We start from the raw sequence: 21084 nt of genomic DNA, 5'->3' as shown, positions 1-21084 counted from the left end.
CGTGCAAGGCGCCACGTGAATCTTAGTCATCAGGATGCCACTGCAGCGAAGGAGGGAAGGAGGGGAAACCCGGAGGCAGAGGAGCAGATGGAGCCTCTGATGAGAGGTGCCAGCGAACCCGGCAGGAACCCAGGCTCGGGCAGGGAGTGGGGTGCTGCCGGCACCCCTCGCGGACCACAAGCAGCCCCCAGCCCCATGCCGAGCCCCTCGCGTGCGCCCTGCCTGCGGCTTTTTGGGCTGCCGGGCTGGGGGAGAGTCAGCGCTCTTGGCTACTTGACTGAGAACCTTTTGTTTCAGTATCTGCAAGTAATTGACTTTTGCTTTCCATTTACTTAAGACCTCCTAATTGGCCCCGTTGTTAATCAGAGAAGAATGAGTGACTAAGCCGTCTCGACTGCTGGGGGACCAGGGCTCTTTTTTTCCCATGAACTGAAAGGAAATGAAACCTCAAAATGTCCTTCTAAATCTCAGCTGTCAACATCGCTGCCCAGAGCCCCAGCCAAAATAACACATTTTTGGAGGCGCGTGTTGCAACCGAAGAACCTAGTGGACACAAGCGCGCGGAGTAACAGCGGGCTGGGCTTTTTCCAGGAGAAAATGCCAAAATCGGGGTGAGGAATTTCTCTGCTCGTACGAGCAGGCTCCTCGTTCTTTGCTCTTAAAAACTTCCTTAAACCGAAGGGATGCTTCAGCCCCAGCACCGTCGGCGCTGATGACACCAGGGGAAGGAGCGCCCTGGGTGGCAGCCGAGCCCCAAACGTGCCGGCGTTCGCTGCCGTTGTGGTCCTGGCAGTGCCAGCACCTCCCGCGGGCTGCGCTGCCTGCCCCCGTCCCCTCCTGTGCCGCGGGGAGCTGCAGCGTGCCGGAGCCAGCTGCTGCTCCGCGCCGGCGCGGCTGGCGGCCGCTGCTGGATGAGGATCTTGGCTCCCGCCGCAGGCTCCGGGCTCTGCCAGGGTCTGTTTTGTCTGGGTTCGTGCACCCAGCGTCGTGCTGGCTCCCGCGCCGGGGATGCAGGGGCAGCGTCGCTCCCGCTGCCATCGCCGGAGGTCCGGAGCAGCCCGGTGTGGGTGCAGGCAGCTTCGGCCATTTCCACGTCGTACAACCGGGGCAAAGTTGAGCGAAATTCCAACCCGAGTCCCCGTGCGCCCGAGGGTGCTCTGGGGAAGTTGCCCTTTTGCTGGAAGTCTCTCCCCAAAGCGCTGATGCTTTGCGGTGGGGTTTGCTGCGGAAGAGCCCCAGAAGGAGTCTGGAGACGGGCAGGGTGCCCGTGGGGCAGGGTGCCCGTGGGGCAGGGTGTCGTGCCGGCAGGAAGCGGCTGCTTCCACAGTGCCCCCCCCAGAGCAGCACGGGTGGCACGGGGCTGGCTTTCGGGTGCTGTGCCGGGGCCACTGGTGACTCAGGCCGTGGGAGTCCCTCGGGCACCTCCAGATTCCTGCGCGCTGAGGTCAGGCAGGGCGGGGGCTGCGGGGGCAGGCGGCTTTGGGGTGGGTGCAGGAGCCTCCTGAGCCCCATGGGGGGCACCCCCAGCCGTGGCTGCGTGCCTCAGGGCTTGGAAAGCATGGTCTGTGCCGCTGGGGGTGTATTTGCGACGTCCTCTCTGATGCATGAAGTGATGGTGGGGTGCAAAGGGGCGCCTCGTGCTCAGCTTGCTCTGCAGGGGGTTGTGGTGGGGGTCCCCACCTCTCGGGGGGGTGACACAGTTTGGGTTGTCTTGTCCCCTGCGGCACGCACGGCCCCGAGCATCTCCACCTGCAGAGCCTGCAGCTGCCCAGCACCTCCGTGTGATGTCCCTTATGGGGGCACCACAGGGTCCTGGGCGTTTTAGCAAGGTCCCACCCTGAGCGTGGGGTCTGGGGGGGGGGGGGGGTTGCCCCCCATTCCCAGGCAGCCGACGTGGGGGCGAAGGCGCAGCCCTTCCTGCGGGGCTGCAGCGGGGCCGCACAATGCGCAGGAAGCGCCGCGGTGCCGGAACCAGCTTAATGTCAGGAATTTCCTGCCTGGGAGAGGAATCCGTGGCATTAACATTAAGGGCCAAAAAAAGACTGCGCTAACCCCGAGCGAGTCCCTGGGCTGGCCGGGGAGGGCAGAGGGCAGCGGGCTTGGCGGTGGCCTCGTGCTGAACCCTGCTCCTGTGGCCAAGAGGGCACCGCGGCAGCGCTTGCCAGGTGTGAAGGTGCAAACGTGCCCAAACGTGCCATGTGGGACGCGGCAGGGACCCAGCCGAGCCGAGCCTGGGGTCGCTTTGTGGGGCTGCCCCACGTGGGGGGCAGAGCTGCTGCAGCCCCCACCAGGACCCGGTGCTGGGGACGGGTCCCCAGGGCACAGCCCGCGCGGGTTGGGGCGGCGGGAAGAGGACGGGGTGGGGAGCACGGGGTGCCCGATGCCAGCCCCAGCCTAACTCTCCCCTCCTCTGCTCTCCCCTTGCAGAGAAGACCGGGAAGGTGCTGGGGGAGTTTGCCCGCTGCTACAAGGAGCAGTACGGCGTAGCGCTCTTCAACAGCGTCCGCTATGAGATCGAAGGCAACGGGGGGCCACAGGCGCAGCTGCTGCACCGCAAGGTAAGAGCCCGGCCTCATCCTCCTGGGCAGGGACGAAGGCACAGCCTCATCTTCCTCCCCCTGCTTCGGGCAGCTCCATAGGGATGGGGGCACCACAGGGCTGGGAGAGGAACCCCCAGGACAAGGTGATGGACGGGGTCTCCAACCCGTGGGGCTCTCCGGGGAGGTTTTCTTCTCAAATCAGTGCAACAAGCGCACACCCAGTGACAGGGCGAGGCTGGCTTTGGGCTGCAGCCCAGCATGGACGTGTTTGTGGCAGGCTGGCTGGAGGTGCTCCTGGCTGCCGAGGAGCTCCTGGGAACTGCTCGTGCCCAATAAATCCCCGAGCGAGGCTGCTGGATGCAGGGCACGGCCGGGTGTGCTGGGCTGCCCTTCCCCTCCTGCTGGGCACTGGGGGGGGGGGAGGAAATCCTCCCTGAAATGCATCCATCGCCCTGTGCTGGTACGAGGAGCTGGTTTGGAGGTGTGGGGATGCCTGGAGAGCTTTCGGGTTTGCTTGTGCTGGGCTGCTCGAAATCACTACTGGGGTTTTTGCTGCAGAGCCCGGGGCTGGGGCAGTGCCGTGGCGTCCCCGGCTTCCCTGCATGGTGCTGCCCTGGCCCCCGCGGCTCTCCCTCCCCTGGTGTTACCACGGCTGGTGAGGAGAAGACCTCACTGCCATCAGCGAAGCCACAGTGTGTTTCCCAGAGCCCCGTGAAAAAAGGGTGTGAAAAGGAGAAATTGGCTGAAATCTGCTGGGGTTCCCAGATCCCTGCTGGTTCGGGATGCCCAGCACACACTGCGGAGCTGTGGGCACCCGCACGCCTCTCCCAGCTGGGAACGGTGGTCCCAAAGCGCCCAAAGCCCCTGGGAGCAGGCGGGTGTAGGCAGGCGGCGTTGAGCATCCCGGCTCCCGCGCCCCTACGGCCGGGGGCAGCGGGTGCCCTGATCCCCTGGGGGTGGGGGCTCGGCCCCCCCGGTGCTGAGCAGGGGGATTCGTGGCTGCGGGTTGAAAGCGAGCGGGGCCGGGGCCGCAGGTGTGGCCGGCCCTCTGCCTTGCTCAACGCCTTTTGGAGCAACCTGGGGGTTGCATCAACGAGCTCACGGCCGGTGGCTGTCCTCCGCGCCGACCTGCGGGAACGCACATCCACCGCCTGTTTTCGGGAGGGGAGCACCCCACCCCGGGCACCGGGACAAGTCCCGGCCCTCCCCAAGGGCCGCCGGTCCCTGCAGCAGGAGGTGACAGCTCCTGGGCTGTCCTGACCGGCGCGGGTGGTGCTGTGCGGGTGTCGCAACAGCGGGCACGGGGCGTGCCGGGCGCAGTGAAGGCGTGGAGGTGTGTTCCCGAGCGGGGACAGGGAGCCCGGCGCCCGCAGGGAGGAGCCGCTCTGGTTCATCGCGGTTCGGCGGCTGCCTTCCCCGGGTGGTGCCTCCCGAAGGCCCCTGCACCAAGCCCAGGAATGATCGAAACCGGCAGCGAGCGGCGAGGCCGGGGGCACGGTGCGGCCCCGCAGCACCGGGGTGTAAATGGGGTGGTCCTCCTGCAAGAAGCCCCCTTGGCTGCCCCTCTGCCTCACCGCCCGCGAGCCCATAGCCAGAAGGGATTTATTTATGGGGTGGGGGGGGGAGGGAACATGTCTGGGGGTCCCACGAGTGCCCCCAGGGTGAGCTGGGTGGGAGCTGTGGGGTCCCCGTGGGAGCTGGAGGCACCCTGGGGCTCGGGGCAGGGTCTGGGGTCACCAAGGAGCGGGGAATTGTGTCCTCCAGCTTGGCTCAGCGCTGCCCTAACCTGCTGAAAAAGCTGTGGAAGTCAGGATGCAAGGTGGTGTCCTCCCTGTCCTTGGATAGAAGTCTTCTAGCTGTTTTTTTTTTTTTTTTTAATTATTATTTTATTTTTCTTCCCATTTTTTGGCCACCTCAGTGCCTAGCAGCACCTCCCGCAGCCCTACCAGGAGCTGGTGGCCCGGAGGGGGACATCTGGGCCACGGTGCCAAGCGCCTCTCGGTCCCCTGAAGCGCTGGCGAGGAGCAGCAGTGACCAGAGTAGGGACCAAATATTTCTGCCCTCGGCGCCCCCAGCAGCCCGTGCCACCCCCGGCAGCCCAGGCCCCACGTTCACCTCCCGTTTGGTGGCAGGCCGTGGGGACGTGACCAGCCCCTGGGAAGCTGTCCCCGAGCACCCTCCTTCGCCCTCCCCCGGCACGCTCAGCGCCACCTCCCTGCCCCTCCTAGCAATTCGGCACATACCTGCGTGCCCCAAATACTTGCCGGGGGTGTGCAGGGCCGGCTCGGTGAGGCAGGATGGGCAGGATGGTGCTCAGGGCCCCGGGCTGCTGGTGGCCACGAGCTGGTTTACGTGGGACAGTCCCCATCGTTTGCTGATGGGGGCTCCAGGAGCCGGTGTCCCCTTGGCCCTGCTGGCCGGCCCTTCCCTGTCCCCATCCCCGCCGGGTTTGGGTTAGGGCTGTCACCACCAGCTGCTTCCCCCCACAGGGTTTGCTCCCTGCTCTCTCCTCCCCTCTCCCCGTATTCCTTCGGGAAGTGCTTTGGGCAGGGGGAGGCAGCGTGTGCCAGCCCAGTGGTCCTGCTCCTGCTGGTCCCTCCCGGTGGCCACCGCGGTGAGTGCTGGGTGGCCACCACGGAGAGGCAGCTGCGGAGCGCTCCCACCGCCAGGAGAGCTCTTGGCTCTTGTTTATACTCCTGGGGTCATAAAAATTCCTGGGACGAATTCTTGGCCGGCTCAGCGCGCCTGTCTTCGGGATGGTGTCGGGGCAGCCTGCGCACGCTGCCAGGCGCTGGGCAGGCAGCGAGGGGGTGCCCGGCGGGGGGACGCGGGGTGTCCCCCCCCGCCCCGTCCCCTGCTTCTTGTGGAGCCTGGGGCATTGCAGCATCACCTGCAGTCAAGCTGTATGTGCCCCCTCCTGCCTCAGGTGGGGGAAATCACAACAATTTAGGTTTGGGAGGACTTCTGGAGGCCCCTGGTCCGAGCGGGCGCTCAGCCGGGCTGTCACCCCGTGGCGCTGTTTAGGCACTGGGATTTGGGATATGACAGGGGGGTGCTCCTGGCAGCCCCTATCCCTGCCACCTGGGTCACCGCGGGTCTCCCCCTGGCAGGTCCCGCTGGAGGACCACGTCATCTACTCGGGCAACCTCTTCCAGTACATCGAGGAGAACAAGAAGTGGAGGAACCGCTTCTGCGTGGTGCCGCACAACTACGGCTTGGTGCTCTACGAGAACAAACTGGTGAGGACGCCCCGGCTTCGGCATCGCCTCCCGACAGGGGGGGCAGCGAGCTCAGGGTGCTCAAAGCATCTGATGTCCCCCCTCTGCTCCCGTCCTGCCCTCCCCAGGGACAATGCTTGGGCTTGGACATCCCCGAGACCATCCCCGATGCTTCCCGGTGCCCCTTGGTGTCTCAAAGCCCTCCCCTGAACACGCAGCGTTTCTTCCCCCTCCACCCCGACGGAGGAGGACGGGGACCCTCTGCACCACCTCCCACGGGTGCAGCCCTGAACGGAGCCGCGGTGCCGTGCTGTGCCCCCCCCCCCCCCCAGTCCTCCCCACGCTCACCAGCTCTTTCTGCTCAGGCTTACGAGCGGGAGCTGCCGCCCCGCGTGCTCATCAACAGCGCTGGCTACAAGGTCCTCACCTCCGTGGAGCAGTACCTGGAGCTGGTGAGCAGCAGCCTGCCTGGTGAGTGGGGGCTGCGGGGCGACGAGGGACGCTTGGGGTCCCCAAGGTCCCTGCGCTGCTGAGAACCCCATGGGGACACCTGGGGAGGGGAGGGTTTGGGGTTGGGGGGCTGCAGGGAGGGAGAACGGCCCCGTAGTCCCCCCCGGTGGGGTGTGAGGTGAAGTGTGCTGGGGGGCAGAGGGATTGTGGCAGAGGCTCTGGAGGAGCCCAGGGGTCTCGTGTGCCCCTCCTGCACCCCCAGAAGCTCCGGGGAGTCCCACATCCCGACCCCTGCCAGGCAAAGCACCCGTCTGCGCGGGTGCTGTGGTACAGAGCCCCGTCCCCCGGGGCTGCGCTTGGCCTTGGCCGTTTGAGGAAGAGCCTTGACACCTCCCCGGCAGGAAACGTGCTCTGGGTTTGTCGGCATTTGCTTTCATAAGACCACGAAGCCCTGCAGATGCCTGCACAGCAGCCGCCTCCATCAGGATGCTCTGCCCCTCATAAAGCCCTGGGGTGCAGAGGGGCAAGGGACCGGGGGACGGCCACCCCCTGCCCCTTCAGAGCATCCTTCCCCCCGCAGGCGTGACGCCCAAGTCGGGGAACGCCCCCATCGTGAAGTGCCCCACGGATTTCCCCCTGATCCTCTGGCACCCCTACGCCCGGCACTACTACTTCTGCGTGATGACGGGCAAGGAGCAGGAGAAGTGGGGGGCGGTTTTCCAGGACTGCGTGCGGCACTGCAACAACGGTGAGCTGGGGGCTGGCCGGGGGGTGTCCGCCTCCAGACGGGGTGCCGGGGGCCCTGCAGCGGTCCCTTTTTGGCCCTAAGGGGGTGGTTTGGGGTGAAGAAGGGGAATTGGCTGGGAGCTGGGGAGTGTCTCACCCCCAGTGAGGGTGGGAGCGGGGGGCTCCGGCCACCCGGCACGTCCCCGGGTCCCCGAGGAGCACAACGCCTGTACCAGTGTTGACAAGAGCCAGCGTGGAGCCAGCTGGAGAGACGCCGGTGTGGGGAGCCCTAATGACTATTTTCCACCCCGAGGCAGAAAATATTTGGCAATTAAAGTCATTAAAACTGCAGGCCACCGTCCTGCGCTCCTTCCTCCCACTCTCTGCCGGCACCAGCTTTCGGGCAGGGGCTGCGGACAGCCGGGGCAGGCAGGGCCGGGCGCCCACACCACCGATACCCTGGCAGGGAAAGACGATTTTCCTGCTGAGCCGTGCCTGGGACGAGCCCCAGGGCCGCGCGGTGCGAGCGGCGTCCTGGGGAAGGAGGCGCTGGCCCTGCAGCCTGCTCCGTGTAGCAAGCAAGGAGCCACCTGCCCGGCCGGCGATGCACCTTTCCCTCCCGGGAGGTGCTCATAGCCCCGATATTTTAGGGGCAGAGCGATAGGGTGGGTGCAGAGCCTGAATTCCAGCGTGGGCTTTCATCCCCCCGTGGTAGCTTAAATCCGAGTGCTTTGCTCTTTCCCTTCCTTTCGGCGCTCCTTGCTCCAGAACACGTCCGTGCGTCCTCCGTGAGCCGGGGATGTCCGGGCTCAGGGGCTGATTTATTTATTTTGAGCTTTCCCCTTTCCCCTTTCCCCCCTGGCCGCCCAGGCTCTGAGCGGGTGAAGGCAGAGCCGTGAGCCCCGGTGGAGCTGCCGGAGCCGTCCCTGCGGCTGTGCTGCTGAACCCTCTCCTCCTCCTGAGCTGGACATGAAACAAGGCACAGACACGGGCACGGGCCCAGGAAGGGATCTGCTCGGGTGGATTTCTTGATTTTTGCAGGCTGTTTTTCTTTGTGAGACATTTCTTCCCTCCCCAGCTCCAGATTTCTGCCCGCCGCTGCTCTCGCAAGGTTTCGGATACTGTTTCAAATCCAATGAAAGATCTTTTGTTGCCGTTGAGCAACTTTTTCCCAAATTAGAGGCTCCGTGTCTGCCTCCGCTTGTGATTAGTGTGGGAAGTTTCACCTCCCCTCACAAGTCTCTGGATTTTTGTAACACCAGCTCTTCCCTAAGGACAGGGGACGAGCGATGTCACCCCTCATGGGGGGTGTGCAGAGTCGTGCCCCACAGCCTGGCCACCCGCGGGACCCCCACCCCATTTGGCCTGGGTGCAACATCGCTCCTGGTGCCCAGCACCCGACACATGTCACCGTGGGAGCCTTGCCAGGAGAGGTCCCAGGCCTGGCACTTGCATCCCATCCCGGACACCAACGTGGTGCTGGACGAGCCCAGCCGCCCCTCGGCGCTCAGCAAGGGCCAGACTCCAGCTTTCACAGCGGTTCTGATTTCTCCCCACGTCTCGAGCTGTCCCTTAGGAAAAGCTGCTTAGGTTTTAAAAGCGATCATCTTAAAAAAAAAAAATCCCCGTGTGTTGGAAGACGCCAACAGCCCGGGGCTGCCCTTGCTGGGACGAAGCCACCTTTGGCTGAGGCTCCCCAGGACCTCTGCCCCGGCGCGCTGGGCGCTCTGGGGATGTGGTGGGTCCCTCCTGCCCCGGTCACTAAGCCCAGGTCACTCTCCTGGGGGGTCCTGCAAGGCGAGGGTGCAGAGCCAGCACCGAGGACCTCTACTCTCGCTGCTCTCTGCTTTAGCATGGAGTTTAGCGGGGTGAGGGCTTTGTGGGGGTGTCCCAGGGCTGTTCCCTTTTCCTGCAGGCACCCAGCCTTGCTGCGGCACAGCGCCAGCGCTCCTGGGGCTGGGCAGGGTGTGCGTGGGGCAGGTGGCTCCGGGCCGTCCTGTCCGCTCCCTGGGGTCTCTGGATGTGGCAGCAGGGGACAGGGGGTGACATCTGTGCCCCCCCCCCTTGCGTGGCGGCCCCACGCCGGGGTGAATCAGGGCGCTGACATCGCGGGGGCAGCAGAACCGGCTGGAGCACGCCGCTGCTGCTGCTGCTGCTGCGCCTCCCCGCCGGGCGCTGCCGTGACTCATCCCCGCCGCCCAGCGCCTTCCTCCTCCTCCCCTGCTGCTCCGCATCCCACGGGGCCCCCCTGCCTCCGGCGCAGCCCGGGCACCCCAGGGCCCCATCCTCCAAGGAGGTTTGCAGGGCCTCCAAGTCCCTGTGCACCATTGGGATCCACTGAACCTCCTGCTCCTGCTGTGCCCCTGGGGTTTGCAGGGCCCGCAGGTCCCCGTGCACCACCAGAGCTTGCAGAGCCCCCTGCCCTGCTCAGCTCCTGCTTCTGCCGTGCTTCAGGGCTCGCCGGGCCCCCGAGTCCCTTATGCAGCACTGGGGTTTGCTGAGCCCCTACTCCTGCTGTGCCAGCAGGGCTTGGTGAGCCCCCAGGCACCACTGGGGCTTGCAGAGCGCCCCCCCCGATCCTGCTGTGCCCCTGCTCCTGCCGTGCTTCAGGGCTTGCTGAACCCCCCATGGTGCATAAAAGCCCCTGGTCTTGCCGAGCCTTTTTCTCCTGGGTGCTTTCCTGCCCTTTTCCTTCCCAACCTGTGGAAGCCCCCCCGACCCCTGGTGTAGCTGGGGCGCTGTCAGGGCCTCCCCCAGCCCCACTGACAGTCCTGGGCTCTGTGCAACAGCCCTGGGGACGTGGGGGACCCCTGTGATGGCAGGCTGGGGATGCTGCCAGCGGCTCCCCCTGGTCCCCACGCTGCCCTGCTCACTCGCCCGCTCCCCCCCCTCGCCCCCCAGGGATCTCCGAGGACTCCAAAGTGGAGGCCCCAGCCTTCACCGATGCCGTCCGCATGTACCGCCAGTCCAAGGAGCAGTACGGCACCTGGGACATGCTCTGCGGCAACCAAAGCCAGGTGAGGGCCGGCCCCTGGGCTGGGGGGGCTCTGTGGGGCCGGGTGGGGTCTCCAACGCCTCCTCCCTTCGCAGGTGCTGAGTAACCTGGTGATGGAGGAGCTGCTCCCGGAGCTGCGGAGCGCCATCGGCCCGCGGCTCAAGGGCAAGGCTCAGGAGCGCCAGCGCACCTGGATCCAGGTACGGGTGGTGGCCGTGGGGACACCGGGGCCAAACCTACACCCCCCCTACAACCTCCTGCCCCCACACTGGGGCACTGTGTCAGTCCCTGTCCCACCAGGCTGGGTGCCTGATGGCTTTCCTGCTGGTGGCAACCCCCCCCCCCCCCCCCCCCCCCCCCCCGGCACCGCTCTGTGCCATCGCACGCAGCCCTGCCCGTCCCTCCCTGCTTCCCAGAGCGAGGGAAGCAAACGGGAAGAAGCCCGTCCCCCGAGCAAAGCCCAGCCCAGCTATATTTAGCAAGCCATTTTTAGGGCAGCGCAGGCTAAATCCAGCCCAGGACCTTGCCAAAGGCTGAGCACATTTCAGAGCTGCCCGTCACAGCCTTGTGGCCAGCGGGGTTTCCACCCAGCACGTAACGTGCTGCTGAGGTAGCCTACGGAGGCACAAACACTGCTTTTTCTGTAGTTCTGGTCTCCACGGCACAGCCCAGGGTGAATCTGCAGAACTGGGAAGGGCGAGGGAGGGAGGGGAAGGACAGCCCTGCCGCCTGCTGGCCCCGAAATCGCAACATCTGGCTTCAAAGGGAGCTCCGGCAGCCACGTGGGGCTTGTGGGGTTGAGTCGTGCCCGGTGTCCCCCTGCTCGGGGACCTCCCGTGGCTTTGTACACGCCGGGGGCTTCATTTCACCCAGCTGGGTGCTGGCACCCACCCCGTCCCTCCCCAGATCTCGGATGCCGTGTACAGGATGGTCTACGAGCAGACCAAGGCCCAGTACGACGCCATGGTGGCCAAGTGCGAAGTGGAGCGGCCGCAGATGGAGAGCACCATCCGCACCGACATGGACCAGATCATCACCTCCAAGGAGCACCTGTCCAGCAAGATCCGAGGTGAGCCCCGGGGGACGGGGTGCAGGGGGGCTGTGCACACGTAGATGTGTAGGTGCACACGTGTAGACATGTAGGTGCACGTACAACCAGCTCCTGGTGGGACGTTTTGCCAAGGTGCTGCTGTTTCTGGGCGCATTGTAGCTCCTGTTGGCACAGCCCAGGGCAGGTGCCAAGCGAGCACACACACACAGACCTGCGCTCCTCAGGCAGCTGGGGGATGTAGGAGGTGGGGGGCAAGGTGGGCAGTGAGCCCCAAGTAAGGCGGTGGGGCAGGAACAGGTTCAACACAGGCCAAGGGCCACCTTCAAGAGCTCTTTGCCTTGTCTTGTGGGTCTGGGATACTTCTCCTGGAGGGGTTTGGGGATAGGGCCGTAGCTCCCCGGGGGGCTTAGGGACTGACTTGCAGAGCTGGGAGGGCGGAGGAACCTCGCCATGCTCACCCCTGCTCTCTGCCCAGCCTTCGTCCTCCCCAAGGCGGAGATCTGTGTCCGCAACCACGTGCAGCCCTACATCTCCTCCATCCTGGAGGCCCTGATGACCCCCACGAGCCAGGGCTTTGCCGAGGTGCGGGAGGTGTTCTTCAAGGAGGTGACGGACATGAACATGAACATCGTCAACGAGGGCGGCCTGGAGAAGCTGGTGGAGGTGAGCACTGGCGGCGGGTCAGCGGGATGGGGCTTGGGGTGGCAGGGCCGGCCCTGGGGACAGACCCTGTGGGGACGGAGCTGGGGGACCCCAGGCTGAGAAGATGCCCGGGGACGATGCCCATGGGGTGGTGCGGGCTGCTGGGCAAGGCGTGGGGTGGTGTGTGCCAGCCCCGGCCCTGCTGAGCGTGGCCGTGTCCCCAGTACATGGAGAAGCTCTCCCACCTGGCCTTCCACCCGGTGAAGATGCAGTCGTGCTATGAGAAGATGGACCAGCTGAAACTGGAGGGCCTCCAGCAGCGGTTCGACGTCTCCAGCACCTCTGTCTTCAAGCAGAGGGCCCAGATCCACATGAGACAGGTAGGATGGGGACCAGGGAGGGGGACAAATCCCAAATCCTGTGTCCCCCAGGCTGAGCAGCAGGGACACGGGGACAAAGCCACCCCAGCACCCTCCGTCCTCAGGGTGGAGGCCGTGGATGCCAGGCAGGGCTGCTGGGAGCCTTGCCAGTGTACAGGCTCGTCCCGGTGTCCCAGTGCCCCCAAAAGAGCCCCCCGCACACCCCCTGCTTGCCCCCCTGGTTCCCCCACGGGCGCTGACCCCATGGTTCTTGCCGCAGCAAATGGATGACGCCGTGTACACCTTCGAGACGCTGCTGCACCAGGAGCTGGGGAAGCTGCAGGGCAAGGACGACCTCTGCAAGTCCATCCAGCGCATCCTCGAGCGCGTGCTCAAGGTGAGGGCTGGGGGCTGCTCCTGCGCCTGGGACCCCCGGTGGCCTACACCCGAGGGTGAGGAGCCTGGGGAGGAGGCCAGCGGTGATGCATAACAGGCGTCTTCTGGGGAAATGCTTCTTCCTATTGAGACTTTCATGCGTTTTGCTGTTTTGGGGCTGAGTTTTGGAGGACCCAGAGCCAGGGTTTGGAGTGGCCCAAACACTTCTGCAGAAAGTCGGGGGAGAGCACAGGGACTGCATGGGTGGAAGGGTGCAAGGGACAGAAGAAGCCGTTCAGCCCCGTGGAAATGGGACCAAAATACGGGGTTGTGCCCACGCCACCCTGCGGCCCTCATGGGCGCTGACCCGAGGCCGCTCTCGCCTGCCCTGCAGAAATATGACTACGACAGCAGCACCGTGCGGAAAAAGTTCTTCAGGGAGGCCCTGCTGCAGATCACCATCCCCTTCCTGCTGAAGAAGCTGGCGCCGACCTGCAAGGGGGTAAGAGGAGGGGAGCAGCGCTCCGTGGAGGGGCTGCGGCATCCCTCACGCATCCCTCGGGACCAGGACCTCCCCGTCCCGCACCCCGCTGACCGGCCTCTCCCCCCGCAGGAGCTAGCCAAGTTCCAGGAGCTCATCTTCGAGGACTTCGCCAGCTTCATCCTGGTGGAGAACACTTACGAGGAGGTCGTGCTGCAGTCGGTGATGAAAGACATCATGCAAGGTAGGGAGACCCCAGAGCGTGCAAGGCCAGTCTGGTGCTGGGTGTCCCATGAGGAAGGGGTGACCCCACGCAGGGTGCTGGGTGTCCTATAAGGAAGGGCTGGCCCCACACAGGGTGCTGGGTGTCCTATAATGGGTGACCCCATGCAGGGTGCTGGGTGTCCTACAAGGAAGGGGTGACCCCATGCAGGGTGCTGGGTGTCCCATGAGGAAGGGGTGGCCCCACACAGGGTGCTGGGTGTCCCATGACGAAGGGGTGACCCCCGTGCAGGGTGCTGGGTGTCCCATGAGGAAGGGGTGGCCCCGTGCAGGGTGCCGGGGGCTGGTGCCAGCCCATCTGACGCCTCTCTCGGTGCCACCAGCTGTGAAGGAGGCGGCGGTGCAGCGGAAGCACAACCTGTACCGCGACAGCATGGTGATGCACAACAGCGATCCCAACCTGCACCTCCTGGGCGAGGGCATCCCCATCGACTGGGCCGAGGAGCACGGCGGGCAGCCCGAGGCCGAGCCGGCCGCCGACAAGCGCCGCAGGGCCAAGCAGGTGGTGTCGGTGATCCAGGACGACGAGGGGGCCCTGCCCTACGAGGCGGGTGCCGAGGCGCTGCTGCCCCCCAGCTCCCCAGAGCCGCAGGAGCCGGAGCCCGCGGTGCCGCCGGGGTCCCCAGGCGTGGTGGCGGAGATCAGGGAGATGCTGGCGAAGGAGAGCATGGAGGAAGCTGCCGGCGGCCAGGCTGAGGAGCGGCTGACGAACGGTACCCACGCCACGCGGCAGAGCGGGGCCACCGAGGAGGTGGTGGCAGCGGGGTCTGCGCCGGGAGACGGCCCCCCGCGGGGTCCGGCCAGCGATGGGGATGGGGCGCGCTGTGACGCACCGGTGTCACCTGCATCTGGGGCCGGGGTGCCTTTGGGAGACAAGGTGCACCACCCCACAGAATCCCCTACATCTGGAGCTGAGAGCCCATCAGGAGATAAGGTGCACCATCCCACAGCACCGTCACCTGCACCTAGAGCCGAGATCCCATCAGGAGATAAGGTGCATCATGCCGCAGCAGCATCACCTGCATCTGGAGCTGAGATCCCAACGGGGGATAAGATGCACCATGCCACAGCAGCATCACCTGCATCTGGGGCCGGGGTGCCATCAGGAGATAAAGTGCACCCCACAGCAGCATCACCTACATCTGGAGCTGAGATCCCAACGGGGGATAAGATGCACCATGCCACAGCAGCGTCACCTACATCTGGAGCTGGGGTGCCATCAGGAGATAAGGAGCACCACCCCACACCATCACCTGCACCCAGAGCCGAGGCCCCATCAGGAGATGAGGTGCACCACCCCACAGCAGCAGCATCACCTGCGCCCGGAGCCGCGGTCCCATCACCGCCCGCCGGGACGGATTGCCACCAGCCCGGTGACAAGGAGACGGGCGAGGAGGTGGCCCCCCCGGTGGCTTGCAGCCCCCCGCAGCCTGCGGGCACGACGGAGAGCGTTGTTGAGGGGGTGCAGACTGAGTTCTAGCCCTGTGCCCGCCGTGGACTGGTCCTGGGGCTGCTGGGGCTGGAGCGGCGCTGCGGGAGAGGGAGGGGATGGGGAACACCGAGGTCACCCAACCTGGGGGGTCCTGCTGCTGCGCGGCTGGCCGCCACCCGGGGGGGCCGGCTGGGGCCTGGCTCAGCACAGGGCACCCGCTGCACTCTGCTCTGTCCTTCTTCTGCCTTATTTCCTTCTTTTCCACTGGAGAGATGCTTTATCTGCCCCCCCGCCCCCCGGCCGAGCTCACATGCCTGGGGCTGTCTGGGGGGGGGGGCTGGAACCCCGCTGCCTGCGGGATGCTCCCAGCTGCTGGCCCCCAGCAGCGGGGACCGTCCCCTGCCCGCATCCGTGGGGTTTTCCTGAGAGCCTCCCCACGGGGAGCGTCTCCCGGGCGGCCTCGTGCCGTCACCGGCACCGAGGGGAGCGAGGGCTGCAGGGGCGGGTGGGCAAAAACGGGACGGCGAGGGCTGGGGGTGCCGCAGCTCTGCGCGGGGGTGAAGGGCGAGATGAAGCCAGGAGCACAGGGATGTGTGGGGCAGGAGGAGAATTGCGTGGGGGTGCCGGCACAACAGCTGCTGGCCCTTTGGGGGGCGAGGTGTGGGGCTGCCTAAGGCCCCCAGGCTGCTCCGCACCCACCCCAGGGCTGCTGTCACCCCGTGCCCAGGCTTGGCTGGGAGTTAGGGAAAGCTTTTTTGGAGGGGAGGTGGCAGCGGTGCGACTTCAGCCTTGGCTGGCTGCTGCCTGGTTCCCAGCTGGGCATCGCCAGAGGGCCCCCCCCCCCCAGCCTCCAGCCCTCAGCCCTCCCAACAGGGGGTTCTGACAGCAGCCGGGGCGGGGGGGGGTGGGCGACGACCTGGGGCTTCGGCAGAGGTTGGCAGCAGGGTGCTGGGGGCAGCGCTGGGAGAAGGGCTCCCCCCCGCACCGGGACCCCCTGCAGGTCGGTCACAGCCCCGGGGGACGCACCGAAAGCACTGGAGGGGCGGCTGGGGGCACTGGGCGAGACTCAGGAGCTGGCAGTGTGCGTGTGTGTGCGCACGCACGTGTGAGCGTGTGGCACGGGGACCGACCGGGACCTCGCCCCGACCTCCGCCTGCATTTTTAGGTGCCGCTGTTCCTGCCTCTGAAGGGGGTGCCCAGCCCAAACCACTTGGGGAGCGCCCCCCAACCAAAGTGCCTTCCCTTGGGAACTTAAAACCTGTCTCTTCCAAGATATTTTATTAAGAATGTTATACAAATGTTTAAGATATGCTTATAATAATTAATAAAAGAACTAAAGCTTTATTTAAAGCCAGAGGAGACTGTCCTTACTCCCCAACTGCTCGGCCCCAGGACACTGCTGTGTGCCGGGGGGGAGGGGGGGGGGGCAGTGATGGGGCTGAGGTGCAGCCCCCCCCAAACCCACTGTGAGCCGGGGGGTGCCAGGGCCCCGCATCGCCTCCAGCAGCCCCACACCAAGCCAGGAGCCGAACGACCCCAGTGGTTTTATTGCCACAGGCAGCAGGAGGCAGCAGCTCCCCATCCTAAAGTGCTAACCAGGAGGCACGGGGGTGAGGTGGGGGGGGGTGGCCGGGCCCCACCCCCCAGCACCGGGCTCCTTCTGCAGGCACCCCCAAGGCACAGTGTGAGGGGTTTGGGGCAGGGCAGGATGCAGGATCCGTGCTGGAGGGGAGCCCAGGGACCTGCCCAGATCACACATGGAGCATCCCAGTGCCAAAACCGCACCCCCCCCCCCCCCAGCAGAGGGGGGGCCCAGCACCCCCCACCCCCAGCAGTCAGCTCCCCAAATCCCGTGGCCAAAAGCTCCCTGAGAGCCGGGGGACAGCCACCAGTGCCACCCCCGGTGGTGCCGCGTCCTGCACAGCTTGGGGACAGGGACGCAGCCAGCAGACGTGACGGTGGCTGTGTGACAGCGGTGCCACCCCAGCACCCCGCGGTGTCCCGGGGGGGTGGGTCCCCACGCCTAGCCCACCCTGAGCAGCGGGTACACCACGAAGTAGCCGATGGTGGAGCCCGCGAGCACGCCGAGGAAGACCCAGGCGTTGTAGGACATGACGGCCAGCATCAGCGTGTAGCCCAGCACCACCTGCACCATGTGCAGCAGCGTCTGGGCCACATGGAACTGGAACCACCTGCGGTGGGAGAAGCAAAAGCCCCGTCAGCAAGGGGAAAATGTGGGTGTCAGCCCCCCAGGGCACTGGGAGTGAACTGTGGGGGGGGTTTGTAGGGCGTGGGGAGGGAGCTGGGCATGGGGCTGGGGTCAGCGAGAGGCTGGCGTTACGAGCAGCCTCGGGCACAGCTGGGATTAAAGGTAAGATGAAAAAACAGGTTTTGGCTCAAAAGGCTTGTGATGGGAAGGAAATGCCCGGGCCGGCCTTGCTTGGGGCTGTACCAGCTGAGCAGCGCCCGTCCCCACCCCAAAAAGGACCCCATGTGGGTGCCGGGGGCTGCGGGCACTGGATGCAGCCGAAAGCACCGGGGGCAGTCCCCGGGTACCCGGCGGGGCTGGGACACCCTGGGTCTGGCTCCTGCCCTCCATCATCCCTGGGAGCCCCTTGCTGCCCCTTCGCAGCCTTCCTTCTCCACTATCCCCACCTCCCAGCCACCCCCGAGCACCAGGCAGGGCCCAATCCTGCCCGGGCCGGGCCGTACCTGCCCTGCGTGGCCCCGTGGCCGCCATCCCCCTCGTCGGGCTCCAGCAGCGCCTCACGGCTGAGGCTGGGGGACACGGCCAGCAGCGCCCGCTGCAGCACCCTGGCCTTGCCCATCTTGACCACCTCGTACAGCACCGACAGCAGCGCAACCACCAGCACGGAGAGCGCCAGCCCTGCACCAGAAGCAGACCCCAACGAGTCAGCAGCTGGTTTTTTTTTTTCCTCTTTTTTTTTTCCTCTTTTTTTTTCTCTTTTTTTTTTTTTTCCCGAAAAGAGCAGCTTGCCCTCAGCTGAACAAATATTTTTCAATGGGGAAAAAGATTAAAAAAAAAAAAAAAAGCTTGCCAGCCACTTGCAGGAGGAGGGTTTGTTCATCTGTTGCTTTGCAGGACTGGACCTGCGGGTCTGGGTAACAGCTGGGGCCACCCCAAAGCCCCGCAGAGTGCCCGCTGCAGCAAAAAACCCAGTGTTAAGTGCTGGGTGTGGGGGGGCCGTGCCCCTCCCCAGCTCCCAGCCCACCAGCAGGTATCACTGCTAGCATTACCTAGCATTATATGCCAGAAATGCAAAAATTTTGTGCCCTGCGCCCCTTTCCCCGGCTGGCGAGCACAGCCAGCGGCAGACAGACGGACGGACGGGGCTGGCAGCCTACCTGTGGGGGTGTGCACGCTCCAGAAGTCAAACAGCAGCACCACCCTGTCTGAGAAGAAGAAGGTCATCTGGAAGAGAGGCCGAGGACAGGGGTTAGGAACCGGCTGGGGGTGACGATGCCACCTGCACCACGGCAAACATGGCCCTGTGGCTTCTGCAGGGCCGCGTGCTGAGCGCCCCACAGCCCTCCGAGGGCTGACACCGGCCCCTTCCTGCCCACGGCCCTTCCCCGAATCAAAGCGAGAGGTGTGCGCGTCTCCTTTTCTTCTTTGCAGGTTTGCTTCTTTGAGCTGCAGACTACGAAGGGCGCACCTGGTGGCCCTGCCCCTCCTGCGCCCGGCGCAGCCCCTGGTACCGGGAGGGTTGGGGCTGGAGGCCGGCTGTGGGCAGGGGGCTGCCACGCGGTGCAGTTTTTGTCCGGATCCCGAAATAGAAAGAGGAACTCAAATCCCAGCCACGCAAAGCGGGCTCGACACGTACCTCTGCCTTCTTGCAGGGCAGCTTTTTCCCTCCAGCCCGTGTCTGGGCTGGCGAGAGAAATCCTGAGCTAACCCTTGTGGTGGGGAGCCTGCAGCCCAAAGCTCCAGCAACCCGCACGCGCTGCCGGGGCTTGAGGAGTGGGAGGCAGACAGCGGCTGTGGGTGCCGTCTGGAGCCTAAAGCGAAACTGGCTGGCGGCTGCAGCCCAGCCCAGGAACCCTCCGCTTTCCTGCACCTCCCACGGGATCTTCTTGCCTGCTCCAGCCAAAGCCGGCATCACCCCGAGGCTGCTACGGCTCCGGCTGCCGGGGGCTGCCCAGGACCCACCCAGGACCACGACTGCTTTTTAGGGAGAGCTCAAAGCAGGCAGCAAAGTCCCCCAGCGCCGGCATTCCCAGCCCCGAAGAGCCTTTAACCGGTGACCACCTGACCAAGAGCTTCATCGCGCCGAAACAGGAGGAGAAAGCTTTGGCCCACAGCTCTTCCCCAGCGAAACCGCCCAGAGCTGAGGGCACGGCTGCCAGTCCTTTGCCACAAAAACCTGCACTGGGTTTTCCTCCTGCCCTTGTCGGTCTCACCAGGTCCCAGCGGCTGGGACCCCCACCCAGCCCAGGTCTGTTCCCCCCATGCTCCCCGTGCCCATGGTGAGCGGTGCCTGCGCAGCTCTCAGGCTCTAATTACACGCTCTGGCCACTCGTTACCAAAGCACATTAGGACGTATAATTGGCTTACGCTTTTAAGCCTCCTTTGGCAACGGATTTATGATAATTAGCCTTTAAATGAAACTATTTCTCCTTTGCATGGTTCAACCCTAAGTCTGCAGGGCCAGGCACGGCAGAGGTAACGTTACTTTGGAGACGCAGGTGACTTGCAGAAGGTCCCCGCACTGCTCCTGGTCCCAGGGCGCCCAGCCTGGGCAGCTTCTGCCCCGTGCCCTCGGGTACCCAGCGTGTCCGGGAGGCCAAAACGACGCTCCTGGGGCCAATGGTGCCCTGCTCCCCTCCTCCATAAAGAGAGGGGAGGTTTAGATGAGATGTAAGGAAGGAATCCTTCACTCAGAGGATGGTGAGGCCCTGGCACAGGCTGCCCAGAGAAGCTGGGGATGCCCCATCCTGGAGGCGTTTAAGGTTGGAGGGGCTCTGAGCTTTAAGGTCCCTTCCAAACCCTTCTGTGACGCTGTGGCTCCATCCTACAGCAACACCACAGCGTGAACCCTCCGCAGACAGCCGCCATGCTGACTGTGCTGTCAAAGGTTGAGGGTAAATCCTAAAAAAATCTCGCAATCTGAGTGACCCAAGCTGCAGGGTGACATGCCAGCAGGACTTCTGGTCTGAGGGGCTTGTTCCTGTCCCCACCCACCAGTGGTGACCCACCAGGTGCTGTGGGGGGAGCACCCAGCACCTCTTCTGCACCTCGCCTGGCTTCACGCACCCCAGCAGGGCTGCTGGGGACCACCCCACGCTGCAGCTCCTCATGTGCACGGCACATCCATGTCGGGGCTTCATCCGTGGGGTTCCTCTTTTGAAAAACTCAGCGCCACCTGCTCGGCACGGCGCGGGGCCGGCTGCCCGCTGCCTCCCGACCTGCTGCTCCGGTCCGACCGGGACACCCGGCCCCGCACGCCGGGCTCTGCCTCCCTGGGTGCATCCACGGAGCCGGGGCTGCAGGCAGCACCCGGGCGGGCTGTGGTGCCAGGCTGCCCACGCTGCAGCCCCGTGCGGGCAATGCACCAGCCTGGGACGATGGGGGGGGCTCATGGGGGGGCGGTGTGGCTGCTGTCCCCATTGCCTCCGAGCTCCGAGCGAGCGGTGACAGCACTTGTGCAGGGACTCGAGCTCCCGAGGGACGTCTCTGCTGTCGGTCCGTGCCCGTGCCAGGCTCCGCAGGGGCGAAGGGAGAGCCTCCGGGTGGGAACACCATGGACTGGGGTGCGCCATGGCCGGCTCCCCAGGGCCGCTGCTGCGTGCAGTCCCCGTCCCAAGCCCGGCCAAGTCACAGGCACAGCACGGGACAAAAACAGGAACCGCGGCGCAGCTCTTGCGGGAAGATGCGCGGTGCCAAGGGAAGTGAATCAGCCTTTACACGGCCCCTGGGAACGTGCAGGGGGGGCACGAGATCGAAAACAAGAGATTTAAAGGAGGTGGCTCTGCCGGCTGCTCCGGGGGGACCCCGGCCGCGAAAGAAGGGGGGGTCTCCGGGGAAGAAAGGGGGTCTCCAGAGAAGAAGGGGCTGCTGCCGGCCGGGGAACAGCGTGCCCCGGGCTGGGGCGGCGGGGCCGGGGGTGCCCGCACCCACCCGCACACCAGCGGTACAGGGGGGCTGGGGGCTGCCCCCACCCATGGGTGCCAAGCGCGGACCCTCTGCACAACCGGGCTGGCCCCCGGGCACGGCACGGCTCTGCACGGCTCGGCACGGCTCGGCACGGCTGGGCACGGCTCGGCACGGCGCCACCCCGGCGGCAGCCTCACCTGCATGGCGGCGGTGCAGAGCGGAGCCCGTCCCGTCCCGGTTCAGCCCGTCCCGTCCCGTCCCGTCCCGTCCCGTCCCGTCCCGGCTCGGCTCAGCCCGGCGCGGCTGCGTGACGCGCGGCGCGGAGCGCCCCGGGAGTTGTAGTGCCCTGCCCGGCCGTGCCGTGCCCAGCCGTGCCCAACCGTGCTGTGCCGAGCCCTGCCCAGCCGTGCCCAGCCGT

The 21084-nt window shown here is 65.6% G+C and overlaps 2 protein-coding genes across 3 annotated transcripts in view; one reads left to right on the top strand and one right to left on the bottom strand.

Moving 5' to 3' along the window:
* Positions 1–15895, top strand: part of NIBAN2 (niban apoptosis regulator 2) — a 27308-nt gene extending 11413 nt beyond the window's left edge. The window contains exons 2-15 of one of the 2 annotated variants that reach the window (XM_040531875.1): positions 2428–2558; positions 5651–5779; positions 6124–6229; positions 6789–6956; positions 9836–9951; positions 10025–10129; positions 10836–10998; positions 11456–11643; positions 11847–12002; positions 12262–12378; positions 12751–12858; positions 12970–13081; positions 13443–13996; positions 14054–15895. In XM_040531875.1, coding sequence (XP_040387809.1) covers positions 2428–2558; positions 5651–5779; positions 6124–6229; positions 6789–6956; positions 9836–9951; positions 10025–10129; positions 10836–10998; positions 11456–11643; positions 11847–12002; positions 12262–12378; positions 12751–12858; positions 12970–13081; positions 13443–13996; positions 14054–14599 — 2699 coding nt within the window. In that variant the 3' untranslated portion in view covers positions 14600–15895. Of the gene's footprint in view, positions 1–2427; positions 2559–5650; positions 5780–6123; positions 6230–6788; positions 6957–9835; positions 9952–10024; positions 10130–10835; positions 10999–11455; positions 11644–11846; positions 12003–12261; positions 12379–12750; positions 12859–12969; positions 13082–13442 lie in introns of both variants that reach the window. The other variant, XM_040531874.1, reaches the window with a different exon arrangement.
* SLC31A2 (solute carrier family 31 member 2) lies at positions 15813–21084 on the bottom strand. The gene is made up of 4 exons (XM_040531879.1): positions 20864–21084; positions 17918–17984; positions 17264–17438; positions 15813–16743 (listed from the first exon to the last, which is right to left on the bottom strand). Exons 1-4 carry the CDS (start codon positions 20867–20869, stop codon positions 16575–16577), a joined length of 417 nt encoding a protein of 138 aa, XP_040387813.1. The 5' UTR covers positions 20870–21084; the 3' UTR covers positions 15813–16574.

The sequence above is a fragment of the Cygnus olor genome, chromosome 19, assembly GCF_009769625.2.
Source record: "Cygnus olor isolate bCygOlo1 chromosome 19, bCygOlo1.pri.v2, whole genome shotgun sequence".
Lineage (NCBI taxonomy): Eukaryota > Metazoa > Chordata > Aves > Anseriformes > Anatidae > Cygnus > Cygnus olor.
The sequence above is the reverse complement of the archived record's forward strand: the minus strand, read 5'-3'. Positions and strand labels throughout refer to the sequence as shown.